General features: G+C 40.4%; 1 protein-coding gene across 4 annotated transcripts in view; it reads right to left on the bottom strand.

Annotated features, from left to right (window-relative positions):
- PAX7 (paired box 7) overlaps window positions 1–26,390 on the bottom strand; it is a 77,068-nt gene that overhangs the window by 10,652 nt on the left and 40,026 nt on the right. For 3 of the 4 annotated variants that reach the window (XM_075190708.1, XM_075190707.1, XM_075190709.1), the window contains exons 5-7: window positions 18,797–18,996; window positions 17,233–17,398; window positions 16,694–16,890 (exon numbers count right to left, since the gene is read on the bottom strand). In XM_075190708.1, the coding sequence (XP_075046809.1) occupies window positions 16,694–16,890; window positions 17,233–17,398; window positions 18,797–18,996 (563 nt within the window). The remainder of the gene's footprint in view (window positions 1–16,693; window positions 16,891–17,232; window positions 17,399–18,796; window positions 18,997–26,390) is intronic. The other variant, XM_075190710.1, reaches the window with a different exon arrangement.

The raw sequence follows: 26,390 nt of genomic DNA, 5'->3' as shown, positions 1-26,390 counted from the left end.
TTATATAAAGGATAATAATTATAATACTTGGACATACCATACCTGATGTTTTCTAGTGTCTCTTAACTTGTTAACTAGTAACCCTGCATCCCAAAATGTGTATGCAGCTCAAGGTATTGTAAGTGATGTGGCTATGTTAGCAGATTGGTTATGTGATAAGAAGTCCAATGTTTCAGAATAACGTTGCATGACTGGATTGCCTTCAGGTACATCTACCTATTCCCATATGGTTTACTAACATGACTATCCTGTAATTGGCAGTGTAACAATATGCAAATACTCCAATTCTGCATGATTTTGGGGTTGAACAGAAGTCAGTAAGATGTGTCATACTGCAAAAGCCTGTATTTTGAGTTGAGGGCATCTTATCCTTACATCCATGTGGAGAAGCGGAGTGTACTGTACTGAGCTTACACACCCTTACTTCTCTTGGAAACACAAGTGGCCTTTTAGGGGGCTGTCTTTGCCTGTCCCATAGGCATGGTGCAGGTTTCCGACTTGATGATCATGACAGTCACATCTTTGTGCCAGACTTATCTATAATCTTATCTATAGATTTAATTTTGCGCATAGCTTAAGATACCTATAACACAAAGTACAGCAAGCACAAGACGTAAGTGTACAGATGCAGTATTGCATGAATGTAATAGTCACATATACATGTTTACAGGTCATTAATGCATATACGATTCACTTCTGATAATATATTATTATTATTATTATTATTATTAAGTTCTCAATAAGTCAGGGTAAGTGTGGCGGTATAACATTGTACAGTTTTTTCTGCCCTTAGCCTATTTGTTAAACATTATGGAAGCCACCTAGAAAGTCCTTTACTTGTAAATTCATAGGAAGTTTCCATGTTAAATACATCTGGTGAAATAACCTTAATGTAGTTGTGTGTAACAAAAATGGTTCTTTTTCTGTTTCACTGATTTGTGTAATTTAAAAACTTTGTAATATTTAACCTTTATAGACTGTTACGTGGAGACACAATTGGCTAAGTCCATTTATAAGAATGATTAGTTTATATGGAGTGCAACACTTGTTTCCCGTTCCCTTGAACGGCTCTAGAAAAGAGAGTGGCTGCATAAATTGTGAGTCACTCTCCAGTCAGAGGGACAGCAGCAGGAGGAGGGAGGGAGCCGCACACAACAAATGTCAGGGCAAATTACTCTTGACAGTGTTAATATCTGCACCTCCTAGCAGTAATTGCAAATAAATAAATGGTGAAGTGGCTCTCAGCTGGAGCCCCTAACCAGATGAGGCTGCTCTGTTTATGGAGGAGCTCCAGAGAGATCCCACTTCCCTACACCTCCTAACTGGGGTACACACAGGAAATTAACCCTTTCAGACCTGTTTCTGTGGAGGGTGAATGATTTGCATCCTAGAGATGACTCTGCTTATGTCATCAGAAACATAAATACAAAGAACAAATCACAGCTAAAAATGTGGCTTACATCCTACTTATCTGATGCCGAGTAAACAAAAAAGATACTTTGTGTTTTTATATATTTATTTCTGTAAATCTGCTTCATTTTCTGCTACAAAAGATAAGACTAAGTTCATATGTATTAAAACCTGATCAGCTTGCAAGTATGTGATGTGATTTTCTCTTTTAAAAGCAGAGATAGAGAGCACTTTTCATCCTCCTATTTAGTAAGCAGCCCCGAGTACTGAAGGATAAATCTAGTAAGATTTATTGCTTGGGATTGTGGGATATCTCAGGAGAAGCTGTGTTCTTTGTATTTCAGTGAAAGTGAACGGAATAACTGGTAGAGCTCTAAGCAACTTGTATTAGTGTCAGCATGATAGTACCGTTCATACATCAGTGGAATATATTATGTTATATGCTGGGAAGACAGAAGTGTCCAGACAGTACAACAAGGTGTGGGCTTCTTAGTACAACTGCTAATGTTGTCCGCACACTGCCACTTTGGTTGGTCAACTTGACCAACTATTGTATGTGTGTGAACTCGCAATTGTTACACACTATTGTATCAGATACTACAATAAAACAGATCCGTTGATAACCCCTATCTCTTGAACCTGACATGAAGACACCCATGCTTGTATGGTAATTGTCTGGTCCTGTAACTAAATATCTAAACATCCGTATCAGTGCAATATAACCAAATTCCTCGATGATCTAGTTACTTCATGATTGTGGGAAACCGCTCCAATATATGAGGGTGCTATTTGTACAGCTTCTCTTTGACTTCACTGTTTATTTACAAACATGTTTTTTTGTGATGATGACTACAGCTGATATGTTTGATTTATAGTGTGTTTTTAGTAGCCGGTCTTGTATGTCGTGCACTTTTTTATTTCACAGTTCCAGTCTATTCAAAATCTAGTATGTAAACTCTTTTTTTTTTCTTTTTTTTTTTTTAAAAAAAAAGATTTTTAATTTCCTGACCCATGATAAATTTCTACCACACTTTTTATTAACAGTATTGTTTTGTCCTGATGTTACTCTTTGTCCTTATTGTTATAACCTGCAGGTGTCACTGTTGCTAGTGCTATCTATGAAGAGGTTTATGCAGGGATTTAAAGCTCTCCACAGATAGTTACAGAGGACACTAATCAGAATCAATACTAAGCCAGTTTTTCCAATTATATATAAACAAATTAATAATTTGTGATGTGATGAAATTGCAGCTTTATGGTTCCCAAACTCCAAAAATATAGCAGGTTTTCTGATGCAGCTGTCTGAGAGAAAGTTTTTTACCTGTCAATGATGATCAATATTTTTAGGAAACTATATTTTTTTAAATGTGGCTAAAGTCCACAGCATCCAATTTTAATATTGATATTAAATAAAACCACTAAGCCCTTTTAATTACAGAGTCTACCAACAGGCAGAACCACATTCCTGAAAAACTCACCCTGTGGTTCTGCCAGTTGGACAAAAGGGTTGATCTATAGAAAAAGACGTTGACCTTGAAGTCTAATTTAGCTTGGTAAAGTCATCAAATCTAAAATACAGGTTGTTCAAATATAAAAGTAAATCCTCAGTGGTGCTTTAAGCGACATAGAACATAGCAAAAAACAAGTGATGATATGTTAATCTGATAAATATTATAATCAGGTTTTGAAATGCTGAAAATGACAAGTTTAAAAGGAAATGTAAAGATCAGCTCTGACCATAGCACAAGCAGAGGAGGCTTGAATTCTGACATTAGCTTTCCACACTGGCATTGGCTACAACTGGAATGCTGGCCCATGTTGACTCCATTGTGATACACAGATTTTGCAGATTATCTGGTAGTGCATCTCATCTTGTAGATCCTGGGTTGGGTTAAGATCTAGTCGCTGGCGAGGGTACTTCTTTAAGATAATCTCACTATTGTGTATTTGTATTCCTATCCTTGTGGCATAAGGCAATATCTGGCTGAAAAATCACATTCACAGATGGGTACACTGCGGCTATGAAGAGACAAACCTGATCTGGAACAATGTCCGGATGTTGTGTAACAATCAAACATTGCTCTACACATATCAAGGACAAAGCCCACACCACTTTTTTTACACCTTACAGAATGTTCCAAATACTCAGGTTTTCTATATATTATGGTCAGCATGAATCAGCACGGACAGGAAATGTTTTCATCCAAAGCTTGTGTTCTGAAGTCCAATGCAACTGCACCTTGTCACAAACTATGACACGTTTGATGGTAAATGAATGGCTGTAGCCAGTCTCTTACTCTGCACAAGTCACATCAATTTCTATCTCCCCATTTTCTCAAAGCCTTGGTTCCAACCAGAAGAACACCATTGGTTGGATGTTATGTGTGGGGATCCTTTCTTACTACAGCTGTGACATTGTTGTGTGTACAAACTACATGCACCTACCTGCTTTAAGTAGCATTTTCTGCACATTTGATACTACCACTGATTGAGCAATCATGGTAATGACAGGATTGTTTATGAATTGGCTATTTGCTGTGTATATCAGAATAAAGCTGTATACTGCTGTATACACACAATATAGATAATAGCAGTCCTACAGCAATTGTTAAAATAATGGGTGTTGGGGGTGACTTCTAATGTTCAGCAGTAATGGAATCCCTCCAGCAATACATAGAGGGTTATTATAAACTGGAGAATAAACATGTACAAAGTGTACATTCACTATGTCCACAAACTAATGAAGCGTAGTATAAATTAGCTGCCAATAACCCTTAGTGCAGGATTGAAAGCCACTAGCTATAATTGGGCTGAATAGGAGATATTTGTTTTCATAGAGCAGAGGCACACAATCTCTCTCTAGCTGTTTTGGAACAACAAGTGCAAGCATGCCTTGTCTGCCTACCCCTGTATTACAGGCTTCAGTCACATAACAACAACACTGGTTTACGCTGTTTGTGGAAAAGCGCTTATTCTTCCTGCGCCCTATGAGACTTTGTGGCTCGACAGTGACCTACTGGCTTGTGTACCTTCCTAGGAGGAATGAGACCTGCAGGCTCCCTCTACTCCAGAACAAGAAGATCCTGGGTGTACATTGACATACAAACATGGCCCCATTATTTGGGAAACAAATATCTTCCTTCCAGCTCCCTCCTTGTCAAACACCTTCTTGTTCAGCTTGCTAACTAATCCCCTTATCTGAGCAGAGAGCTGCCGGTGAGAAGGAGCTGGATAAAAGAAGATAGAAAATTAGCAGAATTCCGCCCCTGGCTTCTGCCACATAACAAACACACAAGGGTAAATACATCAGCTGCTGCACAGACTCGCTCTCCTCTGAGCCCAGTGCTGATTCCTCCTACAGATAAAAAGAAACACTTTTATTTCGTTTTCTATTTCCTTTATTTTACCCCAAGAACAGAAGATGGGAGATGCTGGCAGTTGATAAGGAGCAGTTAATAAACCCAAGTTTGAGATGAGCTTGATAGAGACAAACACCCATTCACTGCCAACTACTAAACAAAGAGGTAAGTAGCTCACATCCTCCCCATCAATATGCTGGTACTGGGGCACTGGCTGCTTGCTATACAGGGACAGTTTGGAAGTTTTTTTTAAGAGTTATAAGATATTTCAGTGACCAGCTTGTAGATATGGTTAATGTTGTCATTTTCTGTTAAATAAAGGTGTGCGCCAGAAGTTTGTTGGTGTTTCGATAGCTGAATACACCGCATGACTGTCAGGTACATGAGTCCAAAGCTCTATGTCCCTGTGTGACTGATGCATTTACTATTCCATGTCCTGTGTTATTGATGCATTTATTATATGCTGCATGTCCTGTGTTATTCATGTATTTATTATTCTATGTCCCGTGTGTTTGGTGCATTTATTGCAGCCTATCCCTGTAGGATTTGTGCATTTATTGCTGCATATCAAATGTGATTGGTGCATTTATTGCTTCATATTCTGTGTGGTTGGTGCATTTATAACTGCATGTCCCATGTGATTGATGCATATATTGCTGCATGCCCCTATCTGGTTGTTGCCTTTATTGCAGCATATCCCTGTAGGAGTAGTGCATTTATTATTCCATGTTCCTAGTTATTGGTGCATTTATCTCTGCATGTCTGGTGTGATTGGTACATTTATTATTGCATGCTCCTGGGTCATTGGTGCATATAAAGTTGCACTGTTGATTAGAGCAGATAGGAAAAAAATAAGCGATATGGGTCTGCTCTGTAAAGTAAAATTGTAGACTAAAGCTAATTTGTGTATATCTAAGTAAAGAATTTCTATATAGCTGGTGTACACAAGTGTACAGTACATGTAAAGAATTTGGGGGCATAATCTTCATTGTGATTCATTTTATTAAAGCAGCATATTGCTCTGTGATTGGTGCATATTAATTTACATGTTCCTATATGTAAACTACAATTTACAAGCTCTGATTAAGTTGATATAATCAGGTAAAACAAGAAATTCCCACAGTATCTAATACATCACGCCTTGTATGGGCTAGTTAAAGCCTCTACAAATCCATTCGATTTTAACAGGTTTGTCTGAGAATCTGACTGTTGTTTAATAGCACATCAGGGTGTATTTTGTTCCTGGGAAATGGAGTGAATCTCTGATGACTTGGTCCCTATCTGACGCCTGTGTCATACACGAGGCTGGGATAGCTGGCAGCTAGCAGAGAATTTATCACCAGCTCACACCTGTCACCTCGGCATCTGGAACTAAGTGAAAACACTTGCTCCAAACGACCCTTCACCTCTAAGACACATCGTCACTGCTTATGGGACGGAAGATATTACTAGTGTATGGTTTTCACATCAGCTCTACAATTGTTTATATGGACATAAAAAACATAGACAACAAACAGGTACAAATGTAGTAAGCTGGCGAGTCAGAAAAGACAGGTTATGTCTGTATAAATAATAATGAGATGTCAGGGCTATACCTTAGTCATATAGACCAGGTGTGTTTTACAACCAGTAAGGGTCATTTACCAAGTTACAAAAATATGTATGTGCAGAGCAAATGCTGCTATTTGCTTAATCTGCATAGCAAGATGAACCCCCCCATATGAAGACAGTTGACAACTATTTGCAAGATAAGAATGTGCTAAAGTGTAGAAACTTCTGCTTACTAATCTCTCTTGTACCACCCTCTAATTTATTGTAGCTTTTATATTTTGTTGCCTAAAATATGGCGTGTTTATGTTTCAAAGGATAAGTCCCTTTGACTGACTCTTTTTAGGAGTAAATGTGAAAAATGCACAATATTATAGGCTGATTTGGACATAATAATATGACCGTTGTGTATGTGCAAAAATATTTCTGTGCGATTATGTTCCTCCCGCTGTATTTTGAGTTGCACATATGTTAAAATATATTCAGTTTGAAACCCAACATATAGATACATCCATCGCAAAGATGCATCGGTCATCTTCATCAAGATGAAAAATGGCACAACTCCTATGGGACATAGGAAGCCATCCCCCGTCAGCACGTCACAAACCCAACATCATCGGAATTCAACGGTGGGAATAGCATTTCCAGGGACTTCATTGAAACCTTTGACATTGGCTTGATGACGGGAAGTGTGGATTATCCATAGATGGAAGACTGCAAACACCCGGCCCCTTTCCCTTTAAATAATAATCTCAGTAATGGTTAACAGGATTATTTGTATTGTGTGTGCTTGTCATATTGGTACATGTACATATAAAAATGTGGCTTTCCATATAAAGTGCACCTGCTTGGTGAAAAGGTATAGACCTATAGACACCAACTATTGACCTCAGAGGAGATGCAAAAATCAGGTCTTTTAATAATGTAAAGAACCATTGCAATCACCCGCTAATGAAGGAACACTCCCTAGATGCGCAATCAAGCCTGCAGCGCAAAATATTGTATTTATATGTGGGCTCACTCCTATACCTTGTCCTCACACAGGACAGCATGTATGTCACAACTATCTGCTCACTGGTTGAATTCTATAAAAAAATGATGTCATACAGAACAGTTTATGGGGCCATTAAGTGTGATTTCGGTTGCCTCGCACGTAATTTCTCTATGTATAATGTAATGGAGACCAATTAAATTACAAGACCTGCGGGTCTCATTACAGCTGAGATTAGGGCTTGATCTTGCACTTCCGAGGGTATGAGCCCTATTATTCATAACAATGAGTACCGCTGTCTTGTCATTACAGTCCACTTGTCACCAGTCTGTGCCCAGGCTACTGGACCCTGTGTGACCATCATTAGATTAAGAAGACTAAAATTGTAATTACATTAATAAACAACTTTATTTTGAAACTAAGTAACAGGCATCTACTCCGAATGTTATAAATGGGTATTTATACTGACTTATCTGAGTGGAGTTATATACTCTGAACAAGGAGAATTGCATAATTAGTTCCTAATTTGAAGTAAATATATAAATTACTCAGATTTAGTTCCTAATTATTCATATTATTTTCAGAAACTGGAACTTCTTATATACCTCCTCTTAAAGGGGAACTGATACTGAAACATTTACCTTGCTGTACTCATCTAGGAGTTACAGATTATATTACAGAAGGTGACGCAAGTAAGGTGGCAGCTACTTAGAAATGTGATGATGAGATTATATCCGTATTCTAGTGATGGCCATATGATGTATGTACACAGTGAGACATGATAAATGGTACATAGCTCTCACACTCTTCAGGTAACTAAACTATCCTTTAGAATAATACATATTGTAAAGCTGATGTGAGATGCTCAGGATCATGACTTTACACACATGTAACGTTCAGGCGTGCATGTGGTTCTTTCAGCTAAGCCATGTTGATCACCTATAACCAGTCACAATCATGTTATTTGACCATAACTGGCCTGATTTCTGTGGCCATCTGTATACAAACCCTATAGGAATTACAGTGCGTTGTTTCTCGCCATGTTGGGCTGCTGATCATTACATGTCTATATTCACACCGCTGCTGAGCCATTAGACTTGTGAGAAGCCGGCCACAGGGAGCTTATAGCAACCAGCTCCAGTGTATCATCCTCACACAACATGTCTTGGCTGCTGCCTCTCGTTTAAAGAGACTCTCCTTCATATAGAAACGGAGAGGAGGTATTAAATAAAAAAAATCCCAGGAAGAAAGAGACTCCCTTATCTCTGGGAGACAGTTGTCAGGAATCACTTTGGCTGAATCGTTTTGTCTCCATGCTGCTTTGCTGTCAAGCCGGCCTCAGGACATGGATCAAAGGAGAGAGCCGAGCTCTGCTGACGCTACTGATCCCCTCGGTTCAGAAGAAGCAAGCGGCAGAGAGGCTGTGCTCCACATCAAATATTTGAGAGCGAAAGTGATAGGGATGGAGGGAGGGAACAGGGGGATGCACAGGGGAGCAGATAACGAGGACGTGAGGAGTGGGGATGAGTAGTCCCAACACTCTGGGGAGCCAGATTCTAAAACTTTTCATTGGTCTTTAACCAATTTTCTTCCACTACAATGCAATCAGCTTTCCCTAACACTGAAGGGTTAAAGTCTTAATATTCCAATGGCTATGCGGAAAAGTAACATACCCGAAACACTGATTTATGGAAAAAAGAGATTAAAAAGTTGTTGAATTCCTATACTGCAATTTCCCCGCATTTTCACAATCAGAGACTTTGGACCAGCGTAATGTAACGCACCGACATTAAAATATGGGAAGAAGATACAAAAGATACACCAGCACATTTTGCAAACACTTGCAGAGTCTGATTGGTTTTGTGAACACACCAAGGCCTATTTATCATCTTCCACATTTTATGCCCATTAATTATAATTTCTTATTGCAACGATAAATAATTTTTCTGGACAATTTATCATTTACATTCAGATGGGAAATTTTCTCTGGTAAATGGCTGTCCTGACAAACACATACCCGCCCAGAGTAAAACACTTCTTTACCTGCTCCAGCCTGTCCCCTGTGTACTGCGCATGTGCAGATTAAAAACCTCATCTCCGGCGGGGCTTTCACCATAGGTAATAGCAGCTAATGACATCCTCAGATGGCGTTCACCTTTGGGAACCAGCTGCAAAAAATTATGCTTTCTGAAGCTTGATACACTGTCCCATTTCGCCCTCCCCTTAGAGAAGAATGGAGACGGTGATATTGATTGTTACTGTTGTGAACGGCAGAGATTCCAGCGATATCTCCATGTTATAAGTTAATAAATTCCTTAAATTTGCCTTAAAAAGTGCAGTTTTTGCAGTATTTTTTGGCTTTGAAATGGTTGATAATAAGCCCCACAGAGACAAAAGGCTTCTCTAGATATTTTTCATGCTGGTTCTCTAACGTCATTCAATGCACTATATGGATGCTGCGCTACATAACCGCATCATAAAATGTTTAATCGCTAACAAATATGTGATTGATGTGAGCATACGTTAGTCAGTACTATTTCAGGAGAAGGGACGCCTTTTCTGCCACACATTAGCATATGTATTTTCCTTTACCTTTCATTTTTATGTCTGTTTTGCCACAGGTAAGGAATACAAATTTCACACAAGTTTTATCTGTCATTCACTAGGAATATTCTATAACAATGTAGGAATATAAAAGGGGCTATACAATTTCACTCCGTATTCTATTAAAAAGTATTTACTTGGCATTTAAAAATGTCTGTTTCTGTTCCTTCAGAAAAGTTTTTTTTTGCTATGCTTTCTTAAGAGAAGATAGTTTTGTAGTCTCTATTCTTTTCAAACAGATAATGTAATATGCAGTATGCTCACGCGTCAATATAGGTAATGACTATATACCATCTATTTTATAAAAAGTGAAGTTTTATTTTGGAATTAACCAAGCCACAGCCATTTTGACTTATTAGCATATGAAGTGGTAGATACAATGTTGTGTGATATGGATACAAAGGGATAATCCAAAAGCTAAATCATAACTTTCATAGACTATACCCCCATATGTACTAACAAAAAACAGGGATACTCTGCACTCTCCAAATGCATAATTAATACTCTACTAACTACTTTTCTATATTAAAAACAAGGAATGCTAGCTCCACATATTGCAATAATTGTTAACCTGACCTAGTCACGCCAAAGTCTTCCCATTCTGGTTAGCCCTAACATGATTAAATGCTATGCTTAGTTGGTACATTATTATTTATGTATTTGGAGAGTGCAAAGTCTTTTGTCTATACAATGTGGGCAACCCCATCTTGCCCCCCTTGTACCTGGAGAGTGCAGAGGATCTATGTCTTTTTCTGTCCATATGTACTAAGACGTGCTGTCCGCTTCCAACACACCACCTCTTGTTATAACTACGTGGTGTATTTATAATAGACACTTAGATGCAGTATATTACCTTATTGGTGGTTACAAATAATATCTTTTCAAGCCGATCTATTATTACACATGGGGTATGATTCATTAAGGAAAGGAAAGCAGAAAAAGGTGTAACTTTGCACCTTGGCAAAACCATGTCGTATTGGGGGGGGGGGGGGGGGGGATTTAAAATGTGATGGCAGATTTATAGTTGGGGTAGGGCATGTTCTAGACCAACTTTAGATTTCACTGTAAAAATAAAGCTATCAACTATCTGTGTGTTACATGAAAAAACAACCAGTATTTAACTTATGTGCAAAATAATGAACTCATTTGCACCCCTTGTATTGTAACATGGTTTGTCCAGGAGAAAACTTACTCCTTCTTTTGCCTTACTTTCCTTAATGAATCGGGTCCATGGTGTTTTCATGTAGTAACATAACTGTTCAGCATGACACAGACTCTTGTTTTGCTCACCTAATGTTACTGAGATGTTCTGTAAATGACTAGTTCAAGTATAACGTTTTTCTGGTCTTATGTGTCTGAATAATGTTCATTAACTAGAGATTGCTTACATTTTGCATTCATCTATATTGATATACAAGTTAAAATATCAGACCTTTTTCAGATGTTTTATAGAACTAAATTGAGATCCGCTGTCACTTTTTAGACGATCACATCTGTTTATTTGTTTTCATTTTCGCCTGTATGTCCTGAAGTCTGACTGATTGTAGTCCTCCAGTATACAGTTTGTTACTTGCATAGCGTCTAACGTTTGGTAGCTGTGTGCTGATAACGCCTCTTACTTGCTCGCCATGGCTTGGATCATTAAAGGTTTTGCACATCTGGCATCGCTGACCACAAGTGGTTAATAAAAACTAGTATCACAGACCCTGGACAAAATATTTTACTGAACTCAATAAATGTATTTTTTTTTCTCTCCCTCTACAGTTTTTCTGAGTGAGCGACAAGACCAGATATAAATCTGCCCTCTCTAGGGACAGAAGGAAATCCCAGCCCCGGTCTCTCGGAAAAGAGAGAGGTTTTCTGTTTTTTCTCATGTGTGCAGGAATGTGCAGCTCTTAATAGCCTGACTGATGGCAGCAGGTGGCTTCTCCCTGCCCAGCATCCCAGATTCCTCATTGTAACCCAGCAATAAAACACTGGATATATGCCCACATCCTGGCATCATACCCATCCTATTCCTCACTATAAGAGGTCTATCCACCATGATTCCATGCACTGGTATTTACACTGAAATTAAGAGGGTTATTTTTACCATAGTATGGTGTATTGTACATATTGTATGTAAATGCTGCTGTGCATAGCATCTCCGTGTACATAAGAGCTAGCCCTCCTGTGCCTATTCTGCAGATCCGCTACACACCTCTTATTATTTCCACTGATGATTCCAACAGTGTTGATTTACTGTTAAAGTAGATATGAAGTCCATGTAGTGTCTCTGCTTCATAACGTGCTGATCCCAGAGTCTCTGCTGTGGGTCAGTCCCTTTGTTACTGATGCTAACACTTGCAGTGCTGCAGACACACACTAGCCTATTCTACTCCTATTCAGCGTCCGAGAGGTCCATACTCAGCCTTATCGCACTTAGACCAATCAGAGCCTCTTTCATCCCTCTGCCCTGTCGTCTCGCTCTGCTATCCACACACAGCAGCCAGAGAGAAGCAGGGAGCTCACTTTCACAGAGGGAAAATCCTTAATGCTCGCTCCCTCAGCCTCTGTAATGCTAGGATGTCGCCAATCTGCTTTGAGGGATGGAAAGATTAAGAAGAATAAAAAAATTGCAATAAAATATGTGTGAACGAGGGGGTAATTGTGGACAAATGCAGCATTGAAATTCATTTTTCAGCTCTTTTACACACCATTTCAATCTTATTTTCTGCTTGTTAATGAGATCTTGTTGGTCGAGGGTGGGCCGAGCTGCCCAATATCGCTGGGTAATTGCACATAATTTTCTCTTTACCAATGATTTGCATCAGTTTTTTTTTTTCTAATTTTGTAGTATTTAACATCCCTTGCAGTTCCCCTCCCGCGCACAGCAAGTCTCATTTTAAATGCTTATTATAAGCACAGCGCCTTGTAAGAGAAAAGAACGAGGGCGCGATAGGAAGGAAGGGGGGGGGGGGAGCGTACACGAGAGGACCATGTGATTGCTGCTGAGAATACAACAGGATTCAGGTTAGAACGGCAATATTATATAGCAATGCTGTGTGGAAATTGCCAGTAAAAGAAATCAGGAATGATAATGCAGATTTTCCAGAATTTATAGACTACACCCTTTAAAGACAATTATATTCATGTTTAACACACTCAGGACAAACATAAAATCCAGTAATTGATGTCATAGGAATTGTCATCTTCAGGAAATGGTGCTTAATATATTAATGGATTAGTGCTGCAGCTCTCTGCCACAGAGAGTTACGTGGGCCGGGATACTGTCCATCACAAGGGTTTGGAGATTAGGGCAAAACCCATGTTTTTGTAAATCTGTCTGAAAATGAGCAAGGGCGCCAATCTATGTGTTTGCTACACATTTGATAAGGACATTTTTGCAGATTGAGTTTGAAACTGTGGATTATTGCAGCTATACAGAACAGTCTGATTCTGGGGGACACAAAGATGTCTGTATTAACCAATGCACAAGGGCCACATAACCAGAAAGACCACCTGATACACACAGTCTAGTGAATGGCCCTGCGCACTGTCCGCATGATTGAAATTCTTAAGAAATAACTGTTATGTGCTGTAGAAATATAGGAGGCATTTTGCCATAGTAGGTTTAACCCTCCCTTATTCCTGTGTGGCCGATATGATCCCACACAGTGTTGGCAATTAACTACACAAGATTAAAGGCATGTCATTCTAGATCAAGATAATGCGATAGTGGTAATCTAGAATATTTTCGCAGAAAAAGTCATTTTTCCCTCTCTCCAACATTGTAGAAAGTATGCCAACTCCTCACAGTGCTAAACGTCTCCCCCAACCCGCAGTCCCCAATATATCCCCAACTCCTCACAGTGCTAAACATCTCCCACAACCCGTACTCTCCAATATATCCCCAACTCCTCACAGTGCTAAACATCTCCCACAACCCGCAGTCCCCAATATATCCCCAACTCCTCACAGTGCTAAACACCTCCCACAACCCACAGTCCCCAATATATCCCCAACTCCTCACAGTGCTAAACACCTCCCACAACCCACAGTCCCCAATATATCCCCAACTCCTCACAGTGCTAAACATTTCCCCCCAACCCGCAGTCCCCAATATATCCCCAACTCCTCACAGTGCTAAACACCTCCCACAACCCACAGTCCCCAATATATCCCCAACTCCTCACAGTGCTAAACACCTCCCCCAACCCGCAGTCCCCAATATATCCCCAACTCCTCACAGTGCTAAACATCTCCCACAACCCACAGTCCCCAATATATCCCCAACTCCTCACAGTGCTAAACATCTCCCACAACCCACAGTCCCCAATATATCCCCAACTCCTCACAGTGCTAAACACCTCCCACAACCCACAGTCCCCAATATATCCCCAACTCCTCACAGTGCTAAACACCTCCCACAACCCACAGTCCCCAATATATCCCCAACTCCTCACAGTGCTAAACATTTCCCCCCAACCCGCAGTCCCCAATATATCCCCAACTCCTCACAGTGCTAAACACCTCCCACAACCCACAGTCCCCAATATATCCCCAACTCCTCACAGTGCTAAACACCTCCCCCAACCCGCAGTCCCCAATATATCCCCAACTCCTCACAGTGCTAAACATCTCCCACAACCCACAGTCCCCAATATATCCCCAACTCCTCACAGTGCTAAACATCTCCCACAACCCACAGTCCCCAATATATCCCCAACTCCTCACAGTGCTAAACACCTCCCACAACCCGCAGTCCCCAATATATCCCCAACTCCTCACAGTGCTAAACATCTCCCACAACCCACAGTCCCCAATATATCCCCAACTCCTCACAGTGCTAAACATCTCCCACAACCCACAGTCCCCAATATATCCCCAACTCCTCACAGTGCTAAACACCTCCCACAACCCGCAGTCCCCAATATATCCCCAACTCATCACAGTGCTAAACATCTCCCACAACCCGCAGTCCCCAATATATCCCCAACTCCTCACAGTGCTAAACACCTCCCACAACCCGCAGTCCCCAATATATCCCCAACTCCTCACAGTGCTAAACATTTCCCACAACCCGCAGTCCCCAACATGTCCTGAAATCCCTACAATGCTGACCATCTCTAACTACCCGCATTCCCCAACATGTCCTCAGTTCCCTACAGTGCTCAATCCCTGCCAGTGGCGGATCCAGGGGGGGGGGCGCCCGATCGCCCCCCTAGCAGGGGCTTGCTGCCGACAGCTGCACACTGTGCAGGTCCGTTCAGCAGGGACAGTATGCTGCCCGGCTGCTCTGATTGTGTTTTAAACACAATCAGAGCAGCGGGACAGCACACTTTCACTGCTGAACGGACCTGCACATACTGTGCAGCCGCCGGCAGCCTTAGAACACAGAAAGGGGGCGGGGCCTAAATCCCCCCCCCCCCTAAAATCGCCCGGGGTAGGACAAATGTCTGGGTCCGCCCCTGATCCCTGCAGCCCGCACATTTCCGCAATTGAATACTATTTTCAACATCTCCCACACCTCCCAATAGAAACACAAACTCCCTATAGTGCTCAACATCTTGCACTCCCCACAGCCCCCAACGTCCTTCAAGCTTCACCTTTGTGCCTAAAATGTTCTGACCTCCTAACAATGTTCTTCATCTACTCATTGCACCACCTCTCCCACCTCCCTGTGTCCCAATATCTTCCTGACTCCCTGCTCAACATTTTCCACTTTCCCAAAGTGTTGAGGATGTCTCCAACTGCCACAGTGTTCTTCAGTATGTGCTTGTCACTTGCACTGCTCATCATCTTCCACCATGTGCAGTTAAGTATTTTCCAAATATACAATATCACATACACTGTTTCATAGACCCAGTAGTGCAAAACATTTGACATTAAGAACTGTTCAGCATTATCCTGCTGCAAACATTACCTCAGGACAGCTGCTTCTTCTAAACTGAGCATTCTAAAATGTCTGCAAAATTACTGTAGCACAATAAAACAGCATCTTCCTCTCCTTGTTCATTCATACAGAGCAGATCATGTCAGGCTTCCTATTGAGAATCGTTCCATCCATGCAGTGTTGAGCATGCTGTGCTCCTTGCATTCCTCAATGGGGCTGATGCAGAGTTGTTTTGCATTAGTACCTGCCCTGTAGCAGGTGCGAAATATGTTTTTGTATATTACGCCTTTCTGTACTCTGCCTAATGCTCCTTCCCTCCTCAGTCTCTAGGTGCAGAACTGCACAAGTCTTTCTGAGCATACACAGAGCGATTTCAGGCAATATACGTTATTCAAACTGGCGTACATTCCATTCTTCATCAGCCCCCATATCTCAATATAAATGGTACAAACCATTCTGCACTTTAGTCTGTGTACATGTACAATATAACCCAAGTAACTATGTCAAAGGTGTAGATGTATCAAAGATTCTAAAAAGTAGAGGTGCTGCCCATAGCAACCAATCAGATTCTAGCTTTCGCTCTCTAGACTGTACTAGATAAATGATAACTGGATTCCAATTGGTTGCTATTGGTAACACCTTAACTTTTACTTTTTTAGAAGGTTTGATAAATCTACCCCTTAGTGATTACGCCATCACATAAATGCATAAAACTATGATTTTGCGAGTGGATCTGCAAGATTATTGCTTTTAATATTATAGATCAGATAGTATCAACATTGGTCTCCATACATTGATTTTGTTGGACAATTTAAAACATGGAATGAATAAGTCATTTGAATCTGGCACAGTCCAGAGAGAACATGACTTGTAAAGCTAATGGGCATTACAGGCAGCTCTGCTTACCTGTGGGGACAGGCCATTACTGACCGGGTTCATGTGATTGGATGGTCCTCCATGGTTCATGAAACTGTCAGAATAAGTTGAGAAGCTATGTCTGGCCCCATAGGCAGCTCCAGGATCTGCAGTTGCAGCTGATAGACCTCCTTGGTGCATGGAAGAAGGGGGAAGAGGCTGGGGTCTGTGGACTGTACTCCCGACATCTGTAAAAACAGCCAGATGTCAAAATACAGCCGAACATGTAACACAATGGAAAATGTCTTATAATACGCTATTTATAAAAGTCTGTCCTTCTCAATGGATGTGTATTGCTTTCAGTGGGTGGTGCCAGTATAACAAGTAGATACATACAGATGCATCAGGCGTGACAAAATATAAATGAAGATAAGGCAATGACACACTATGATGGTATTCATCAGAAATAAAATCATTTGGCCTAAAATTAATAAAAACCGATGGCTGTGCTTCCCATTTCTTACATCATAACAATATGGAGGACATATGGCTGGGCCTGTGCACAAGAGACAAAGGACAAGCATCCTGACCTTGAGAGAGGCTGGCTCCTGGGTACGATGTCTCAGCCAGCTGATATGGAGGTAATGCCGGCATTCCTGTGGGTGGGAACCCTCCTGGCAATAAGTGGTTAAATGCTGCCAGCTGATTGGCTCCTGCCTGTTTGCGCCACCGAGCCCTTCGATTACTGAACCAGACCTAAATAGGAAAGAGATAACACTTGTATAAGACTGTTGGAGGCAAAATGCCTTTGCAATACACATGATATGGGGAACATCTAATTTTGGTAAGGATGTAGACTGAGAAGCAAGGGCATGTGAGAGACATCAAGGGGGGAATTAAATTCCCCCCCAAATTAGCGCATCGTTAAATGTATTACCGTTATTATGGTAAATTTAACTCTGCTCGCAACTCAGGGAGCCATTCATTGGGTCCTTCGTTCCAATGTACTTTAGAAAACTACCAAATTACACTCAGCCCAATCTGTTTCAGTGCTGAATGAGTAGGGATTGCTGCGCCAACAACCAGTGAATATTTCTGTGACTGCCGTAGTCAGGTGTGAAAGTTGTTCTTTCTCTGCTCTGTCTATCAGAGACTATGCCTTATCCAGGAACGTTGCAGTGGGGTGGTCGGCAGAGACTCGGTGGGAACACTCTTCAGCTGCCAGAATATTAGCGTGAGGAATGGGACAGGAATGTGCCAAACAGCTGCTGTAGGAACACTGGCAGGTTTACTGTACAAGCTGCCAGGGCCCTAGGGTAATTTGCTCATGTGGAATACAACTATGGAAGGCAATCTTCCCAGGAGCCCACATCTCAGCTGAGTAGGTGCTGAGGGTTTTAAACTTGTTTTCATTTTACTGACCCCCTCCACCTCTGCCCTTTCATGGGCTTCCACCGAGGATGATGGTGAACGCATTGCATTGTCTTGACCATATAGTACCAGTGACATCAGATCATCCTATTATCTCACACGCCAGCTGTTCTAAATAGAAAGTCAGTTCTTGGGACAATTTTTCAACATTCTTTTTTTATGTTACTCATGTCTGGCAGCTGTTTTGGTTTATAGCTTGTGAATATACTGTTATTGCTGTACTGATAATAATTGTCCTGGCTGTATAGAGTTATGTCTTTTCTGTACCCATCCCCCTCCCAGAGTCTGTAATCCAATCCCTGTGCTGCTGTCAGAGAATAAGTGCTTATAACTACATTTTACTGTGCCCCTCTGCTCAGTTTCACCCCCCTCCTCTGGAGTCTCCGGAGACCCTATTATATCCACAGATCTGTTAACACCCTTCATCCTTTGGCACTTTGTATACATAACTGAGCTGAAGTTCTGATGTCAAATACAGTGATAGTCAGACTGTTCCCACAAGTGAAGTCAGCACCTCAAACCATATTACCCGAGCTGGAATCTGAGTGCACCTGCTCAGTTCTTTAATATGTCTCTGTCTCCAACCTATTTCAATTGTATTGTTTTTCTTTCATTGCACTTGTTGCTCCCAGTTAGGTATTGAGCACATTGAGAATAGTAAGTAAGGTGAGTGAGGCACTGGACCAGAAGGTATAGTTATAGCACAATGGCTACAAAGCGTACCTGAACTCTGGCTTCGGTAAGCTTGGTCCTCTGCGCTAGTTCCTCCCGCGTGTATATATCTGGATAATGCGTTCTCTCAAATGCCTTCTCCAGTTCCTCCAGCTGCTCCGCGGTGAAGGTTGTACGACTGCGCCTCTGTTTCCGTTTCAAAGGGAGGTCTGGTTCTGACTCCACGTCTGATCCATCATCTAGACGGTTCCCTGGCAGAATAATAACACATTCAATGTTTAGCGAATAACTTACCACTGTCTGCAAATCAATAGTCATTGTCTACAGCAAATTCTTCAGTTTGGTATCATAATTTCCATTCTATTTTTACATTTGTAAACCATAGGTCTTTGATTTTTTTTATATATATTTTTTTTATTTACAGTTACAGCACCTGCATCTGCTTACAGATTCTGTCAGTAAACGGACAAGGCACTAATCAGGTAAAAATTTAATACAGGATCAATGTTGCTTAAGTTTCGGATCTCTAATCCTTTATTTCTGCCGTTGGTTCTATACATGTCCCCCATTTATCATGTGTTATTTTATAGAAACTCTCAGAGGCTCAGACATAGAACACAGACTGTTTATAACAGACAGCTACTAGGAAAGTCAGCTTTATAAATCCCTCTTACATCTTACATCAAACAATACTATATGCAAATTACAAATATTAAATCTTCCCATCGATATACGCATTTTTTTTGTAAATGCACCTGTCAATACTGTGGGGTTCTATGAAACTAAATTATTGTATACACAAATAAGGGTACAAGAGAGAGGAACCATCCTCTTCAACCCTTCAGCCTATAGGGGGATTTAATTCTCTGCAATGTGCGCCTGGAAGGGTCATGAAGGCTCTCTACAGCAAAATATCATTTTTCTTCACACCCAATAGAGGTACGCAGGAAAATCTGTAACCATAGTACCCATAAGTGAGCGCAACCGAACCGCACGGTAATGTAAGGCCACTAATCTCAGAGAATTGTATTCCACCCTATGTGTTTTTATCCTCTTATGTACTGAATGTCCTGAATTGTCAACAGCAACACGTGAAAACAGACACTCACTTTTCCTCTGCAAATAAGATTCTTTCTTGCAGGACCTGTCACACATGAGAACGGTTACCATGTAAATAGCGTTCTCAGAAAAGATGGCTCCTGCAATAAACACACTTACTTGTATATAGCCACTGGGAAGAAGGGTAACCTTGTTTACATTTTCATCAAAGTGTAGAACAAGGTGAACAAACAAAGCAGCGGGTGAGACACTGGCTCTTCAGGCATTTGTATGAGTTAGGGGGTGGGAATGTATTTAGATCCTTTTAAAGAGATGTTAGTGGCTATTGAATGTAATGGGGAAAGTTTTACGCCAATTGCAGGGTTGCAACAGACTTCAGATGTTTTCCATAGGTTTTATTTCTGGTGTACGTGGTGCTGTACAATATAGAGAGGTTTATTGCTGAACGTCTGTGGTCAGAATGAGGCTCTTATGCTTTCTTAGCGTTGCAACTGAGGGGTATCAGGATTGTTGTTTGCTACCTTTCTGTGTTTAAAGCTTCATTTACCATTGGGCATCTAGAAATCTCCTTCTCCAAAGTGCAGTTGGAAAATGTAAAGTGTGTCCTATTAAGAGTATGTGACGAGAGCTGCTCTTCAGCAGCTATGATTACGTCCTGTTGCAGCATAAAAATGGCTGTGCACACCTTCTCTCCACCCTGGAGAGGTCTGCATAATAAATCATTATTGTTATTAACGTTTATTTATATAGAACCAGCATACACTGCAGCTCTTCACAACTGGGACTAAATTATGCTCACAGAACTTAAAAGTCATGCGCACAAAAAAACAGGACCTGGATTAACCTGGTCAAATCTTGCTAAGAACTCTTAGGATACCAAATTCTGAACCAAGTATTACAGTCCATATTTAAAAGCAATAAACAAACCGTTACATGTTGGGATAACATTGATAGTCAAGCCAAGCGCCCCCTGGCTGTCAGTTTGAGCCTAGCTGCAAATCTCTAGGCGAAATTACTTTTGAACTAAGTATATTGGAGTACTTGCTTAAAGCCTTTCATCCCTATTACTTCATAATGATGCAATTAACAGCCTCCAGCTCAGAAATATTAATGTCCCCAGCTCTGAGCAGTGTACACATATCCAGTTAATCTCTGAAAATGTGCCCACCTTGTCTATATATTTGCTGCTCAGTAATTTCACATAATCCTCTTACCAGAGAAGGCAACAGAATGAGTGGGGATGTGACCTTATAGTTTTTAATCAAAATGTATGAGTCCGCAGGAATGTGATGGATAAATCCAAAGGCCACTCTGATTTAGTTAGATAAATAGGCACACAACGTCATATTTCCAGCAAGAACTAAAAAATTTAGTGTTTGTGTGTTTTCTAATTGTAATGTTTACAGGGGAATCAAAAGTTTGCAAAAACTTCCACGTTATGGATCAAGGGATAGTTATCATTTATATGGCAGAAAGAGAGCTACACGCCACACTTAATCTCCCTCTGACCTCTACTTCACTTTGTAAGAACAGAAACACAAATATCAAGATTCCCAGCTGCTCTTTCCTTGCAGTTATGACAGGTCTGGTGGGGGTTTGTTGGGGGGGGGGGGCGATGGTGCAGAACATCAAGATCCAGGGCACGAAGACCCCAAACTCACAAACAGCTGGGAACATATTGCAGCAGCTCAGTGGCTAATAAATAAGATTTCTCTGAAGTCAGAGACACTGGGCTGAATAAATACATGAAACTCTCGTACCCTCCTTCAGAATGTGAGGTACACTGCATTACTCTGCGCCCTTCCCCCCACTTTATTACAGTTTAATGTACTTTAGAATCCATAGCGCGCAGCAATAGAAGGAAAATGAAGCCAGTAATAGTTTATATGCGTTTTAATCAAGTAATTCGGCCAAAGCAGAATGACACTCTGGGTCGGTGAAGTGCCCTTGAATACCAAACAGACTGGGGAGCAGAGTTCGGAAAATGAAAAAGTGATTTACAGCTCAGCTGGAGTCCAAGAAGCTGCACAGCAATATTTGGGGGGGCTTCGGAGGCCAGGCTTATTTCTTTTCTTTTTTTCTTTTTTTTAACCAAAGCTAAACCAGCCAACTGTGACACAAGAAACATCTAAGTCGCAGATCTCAGACCAGAGCATAAGCGTTGCTTCTCTGCACACTCCACAATCCAGCCCCAGTCAGGAGTGAAATCTGGCTTTATATTGATTTCAATGGGGATTTTCATCTGATATCTATGAAACTGACATTCTGAAACAGAAAAGCCCATTCTAAACTGTGATGTGATCATCTAATGAGGTGTGTGGATATCAGCAAGGATTCATAATGGTGTTTGCAGCTTAAGTTGTAGAAGTCCAATTAGAATGTCATCTCTTAGGATGGGATTATTCACTGAGGCTAGTTATTGTGGGACTTTTGTACAGCTCTTTAATATTATATTCTAAAGCCCTAGAAATTAAGGTTCATTCAGGCATATCTTAAAGGACTGCAAAGCCTAAATACATTTTGATCCCATATGAAAAGGCATCTCGTAACAAGTACAGTTCTCAGCCTTTGTTGCGTGCATCATAATGCTGGATGTATGCAGCTGTGTATTGTCCTGCGTCCACTGTCAGTGTGCTCTTTATTTGGTTTTATTAAATGATAAGTGGTGGAATATTCACTGCACCCGAGGAGAGAATATTGTGATTATTCTTTCATTTTACAGAGCTAATATGTTCCTTGTGTCAGTTGTCTTAGGAGATGGGACTGATTACATGGAATGTACACTGGTAAAACATTACACTGTCATAACAATCACAAAATAAGGTTTCATTTCTGTGCATAAGATATTTAAATGAGCAACAACGGTTGAAGTGCAAACTCAAAGGCATTCCCTGCTTTTACACTTCATTTTGGTGGTGTTTGGATGTCATACTCTTTCAGGCTGTAAGGTGATAACCAGTACTAAAACAGGAATATCAGTGCTTAGGTGAGAACTGCAGCCTGGTACCAGCTAGTTTCAGTGCAGGATCCCTGTGTCTGTATTCAGGCTGATGTGCATGGACCTTTGCTCTGGTTTATGGACAGATGTAGGTGGAGGAAGCAGTTATATAATTAATTAGGCACACTATGGTTGTAATAAGTTTGTTTAAAAATGTCATATTATTACCAAATGTTATCAGACATCCAAGCCTTCAAGGCGGTGGGGTGGCTGACATAGGGTCTAATCAGTGCTGAAATTGTGGCATTACGATGCTGGCAGGACTTCTACATACAGCTGTTCTGACGTGTGAATAGAAGCAAACCCATGATCCACTGCAAGCGGTGCAAGTACTACATGCTGTGCACACAGAATCCTTCGCTGTACTTGTACTGCTACAGCGCCCGTCTCACAGCTTTAATTCAGGATGAGCATTTTTTATTTTGTATTTTTGTAGCTATTTTGTTTTTTTTCAGGAGCAAATTTTGCACCTATTATCTGGCTTTACTCCTATCTGTAAATCCGCACCATAATGTGTATGGGACTTTAATAAAAATCGAATTGGTGTCACTTTCATTTAATTGTTCATTTGCTAAACGTAAGAAAATGTGTTACTGATCTACCTTGACTTTTTAACAATATGTTTAATATTCTTCAACTTATTTAAAAGCTATTATGAAGATTTTTAGCTGCATTCTCAGTACAGACAGCAGAAGACATGCACATGTGCATGTCCAGTCTTCCTGAATCTCACAGTATAGACAACTGCTAATTCATATCTGCACAATTCCTTCCTGCAAGGATCAGTGTTCGATGTACAGACTTACAGGACTCTCTCTCATGGTGCATTATGGTCGGGAACAGGACATCATTCTATTGGAAAATACTAAATACAATATTCCACTTATTTTTACATTTTCAAATATGTTGGTGAAAGGTATTCCTCAAATGACTGGGAAGGTTTCTAACTTATACATTTGAGGCATAGTTATTCTACACACATCACCATGAACTTCCTGTCCTATACTTAAGTAGTGCACCTTTCTCACTCTGCAGTCTAGTAACCGTCCTACATGAAGATAGATGAGATTTCACGCCGATGGATAACAGATCTTCTGTTATACCTGTACTCCAGGATGTAACTACCATAGTAGCATTGGGGGTGCAGCTTGAGACAGGCTGCCTTTCCTGTTAAAACCCCATTCTGAATACTTATATGGTTTTCTTTTCACCCTCGGATGATGCACAGGTCCCTCATATAATCTTGCTATCGGGCCCACAAATATCTAGCTATACTCCTGCCTGTATTCTTACATTATTATTAAATGTTTCCATTCTGCTTGAGATACAGACTCGTCAGAGAATGGGGGGGGGTGGGTGATGATGACAGGAACTTAGGGGACGCTGGGCATCTCTGGGGCTTTTGTGTAACATGTCCAACGCTGCGAGATGTCTTTCATTGTCTCACCTTGCATGAAACTCTCAGCAGTTTTTGTGGCCGATCTTTTAGAGTCGGCAAAGGCTGCACCCTAGGGGTCCGTTACACACTGAATGTCCGAGTGACAGCCCTGAACAGTCCAATGTGATATCAATAAAGCCAGACATGTGAACACTGCCTCGCCTCTCCTAGGGAAGGTACACTTTGCATATTAATACCTCTGGGAGCGGGAGGGGGCCGCTTGGACTAATCGTCATTTTAAGAAACGCTGCAGTTGTTGTGTTTTTACCCTTTCAGTGCTGTGATGTGTAGACACTAATGTGCCACTTCCAAACCATAGGGGGTGCACTGTGTACACAAAAACCAATGCTGGAAATGTTCAGGTTACACTTTATGATCAAGGGTTAACATCCTGGGCAGAGGCACACACTTTTTTAAACTTGGTTATTTACTGCTAAATGTATTTTTATTATTTAATTATTATTTTATATTATTATTGCATATTTTTAACAATTCAGCCTATTCTTTTATAAACAAATGGTACAAAGAAAAAAATTAAAAGCAAACTAAATACAAATTAATTTAAGTGTATTTAAATATAAAATACATTCTCTTCAAATAAATAATTTTAACTTTTAAAAGGTTTGTGCACTCAACGTGTGTGTGTGTGTATATATAAATATATATAATATATATCATCTTTATTTACCATTGTTAACAAGAAACAATGTTAATAATTAAATTACATAGACATGTAATGGGAGATATAAATGGAGGGACTGATTAAGAAACAACAAATTGCATATGATGGGGAGGGCGGGATAAGTGGAACCCAGAATCTGCAAATTTCAGAGCTCCATACTTAGGGCGGCTAACACCAAGTGAAACTATAAATGATTTGATAAGGTTATACCCATATCCAATCCTCTACAGTCACCACCATATATCCAAATCAAGTTCAAAGATAAGAGGCGGGATAAAGCAGGAGTCTCAGGGTTTTCTAAGTAAGAAATATAATTATCAGTATCTTTAAATTTCAGCCAATCAAACCAGGTGACCGTCAATCTTGAATAACTGTCTGAGACTGCAGGCGTCGTGTCCTCAATGTTTATGTACTAAACCACCCTAGATGGAGGGTTAGGAGGTCTGCACTTACAGGGATAGCGCTTCAATGCTTTAGGAGGGATTTATTTAAAGATGGATATCGGAATGCTGGTATCAATAAGGAGCTATTTAGATAACTTTCTGAATGGAAAAATGTTTACAAATTCCCAACAGATGAATTACTCCTCCAGCATGTTGCAGGAATGCTTGGAGACATGTTATTATTATTTTTATCTTTTATTTATCAAACTAGGGCACCTGTACCATCTAGAAAGAGTTGTGATTTTAGATTCGGTCACAGAAAGGCTTGAAGAGCAAGCATTAACCATTTTGACATTTTTTTGCAAATAATTCCCACCTCTAAATCTCTATCCTAAGCCTTAGTAAAGTTAGGCAAAGAATTTATGCATTTTCAAGAATAGTGTTATAAATAGTAGTGATATAATGTTTTCCATCCTGACAGGCAGAGCAGAATAGCTCAAAAGTTCCCTTTTCAAGTCAAATTAATAACCTACCTTACAGAAAATGCTTCATGTAGATTAGGACCATTGCTCATGGGTGGTGTAAGAGAAAGTGCCTCCTGGATCAAACATTTATATTGTGATACCCTCTAGCGAAGGGTAAACTACACTGTCTTGCTGTATATTTAGAACTTGCTCCATACATAGAGCCATATTTTTGTCAAAGTCTGCCCCACGTCCAAGTCACTAATCAGTAGATAATATTTCCTTCTAACAGCATTGTCTAATACAGCAACATTTATTTTTACATTCTTTATCTCATTTATATATCATACATTTACAAATAAATTGTTATATTAAAGTTTTCTTACTATGAAAACTGCCTAGGGAATAGGGATTGAAATTCTAAGACCATTGTAAATTTCTATAAAGTACATATTTATTTATTCCACGTGTATGAATAGACACCTCTTGCAGGGAGTTTTCATATAATGTCCATCTCTCGCTCTCGCTCTCGCTCTCTCTCTCGTTACTCATATGTATTACGTGTTATGTTAGATTTATATGTCATGTATGCAGACACAACATATGTCAATAATACCATCA

Source organism: Mixophyes fleayi, chromosome 11 (genome assembly GCF_038048845.1).
Source record: "Mixophyes fleayi isolate aMixFle1 chromosome 11, aMixFle1.hap1, whole genome shotgun sequence".
NCBI classification, from domain to species: Eukaryota; Metazoa; Chordata; class Amphibia; order Anura; family Limnodynastidae; genus Mixophyes; species Mixophyes fleayi.
This window is presented reverse-complemented; position numbering and strand designations above follow the sequence as displayed.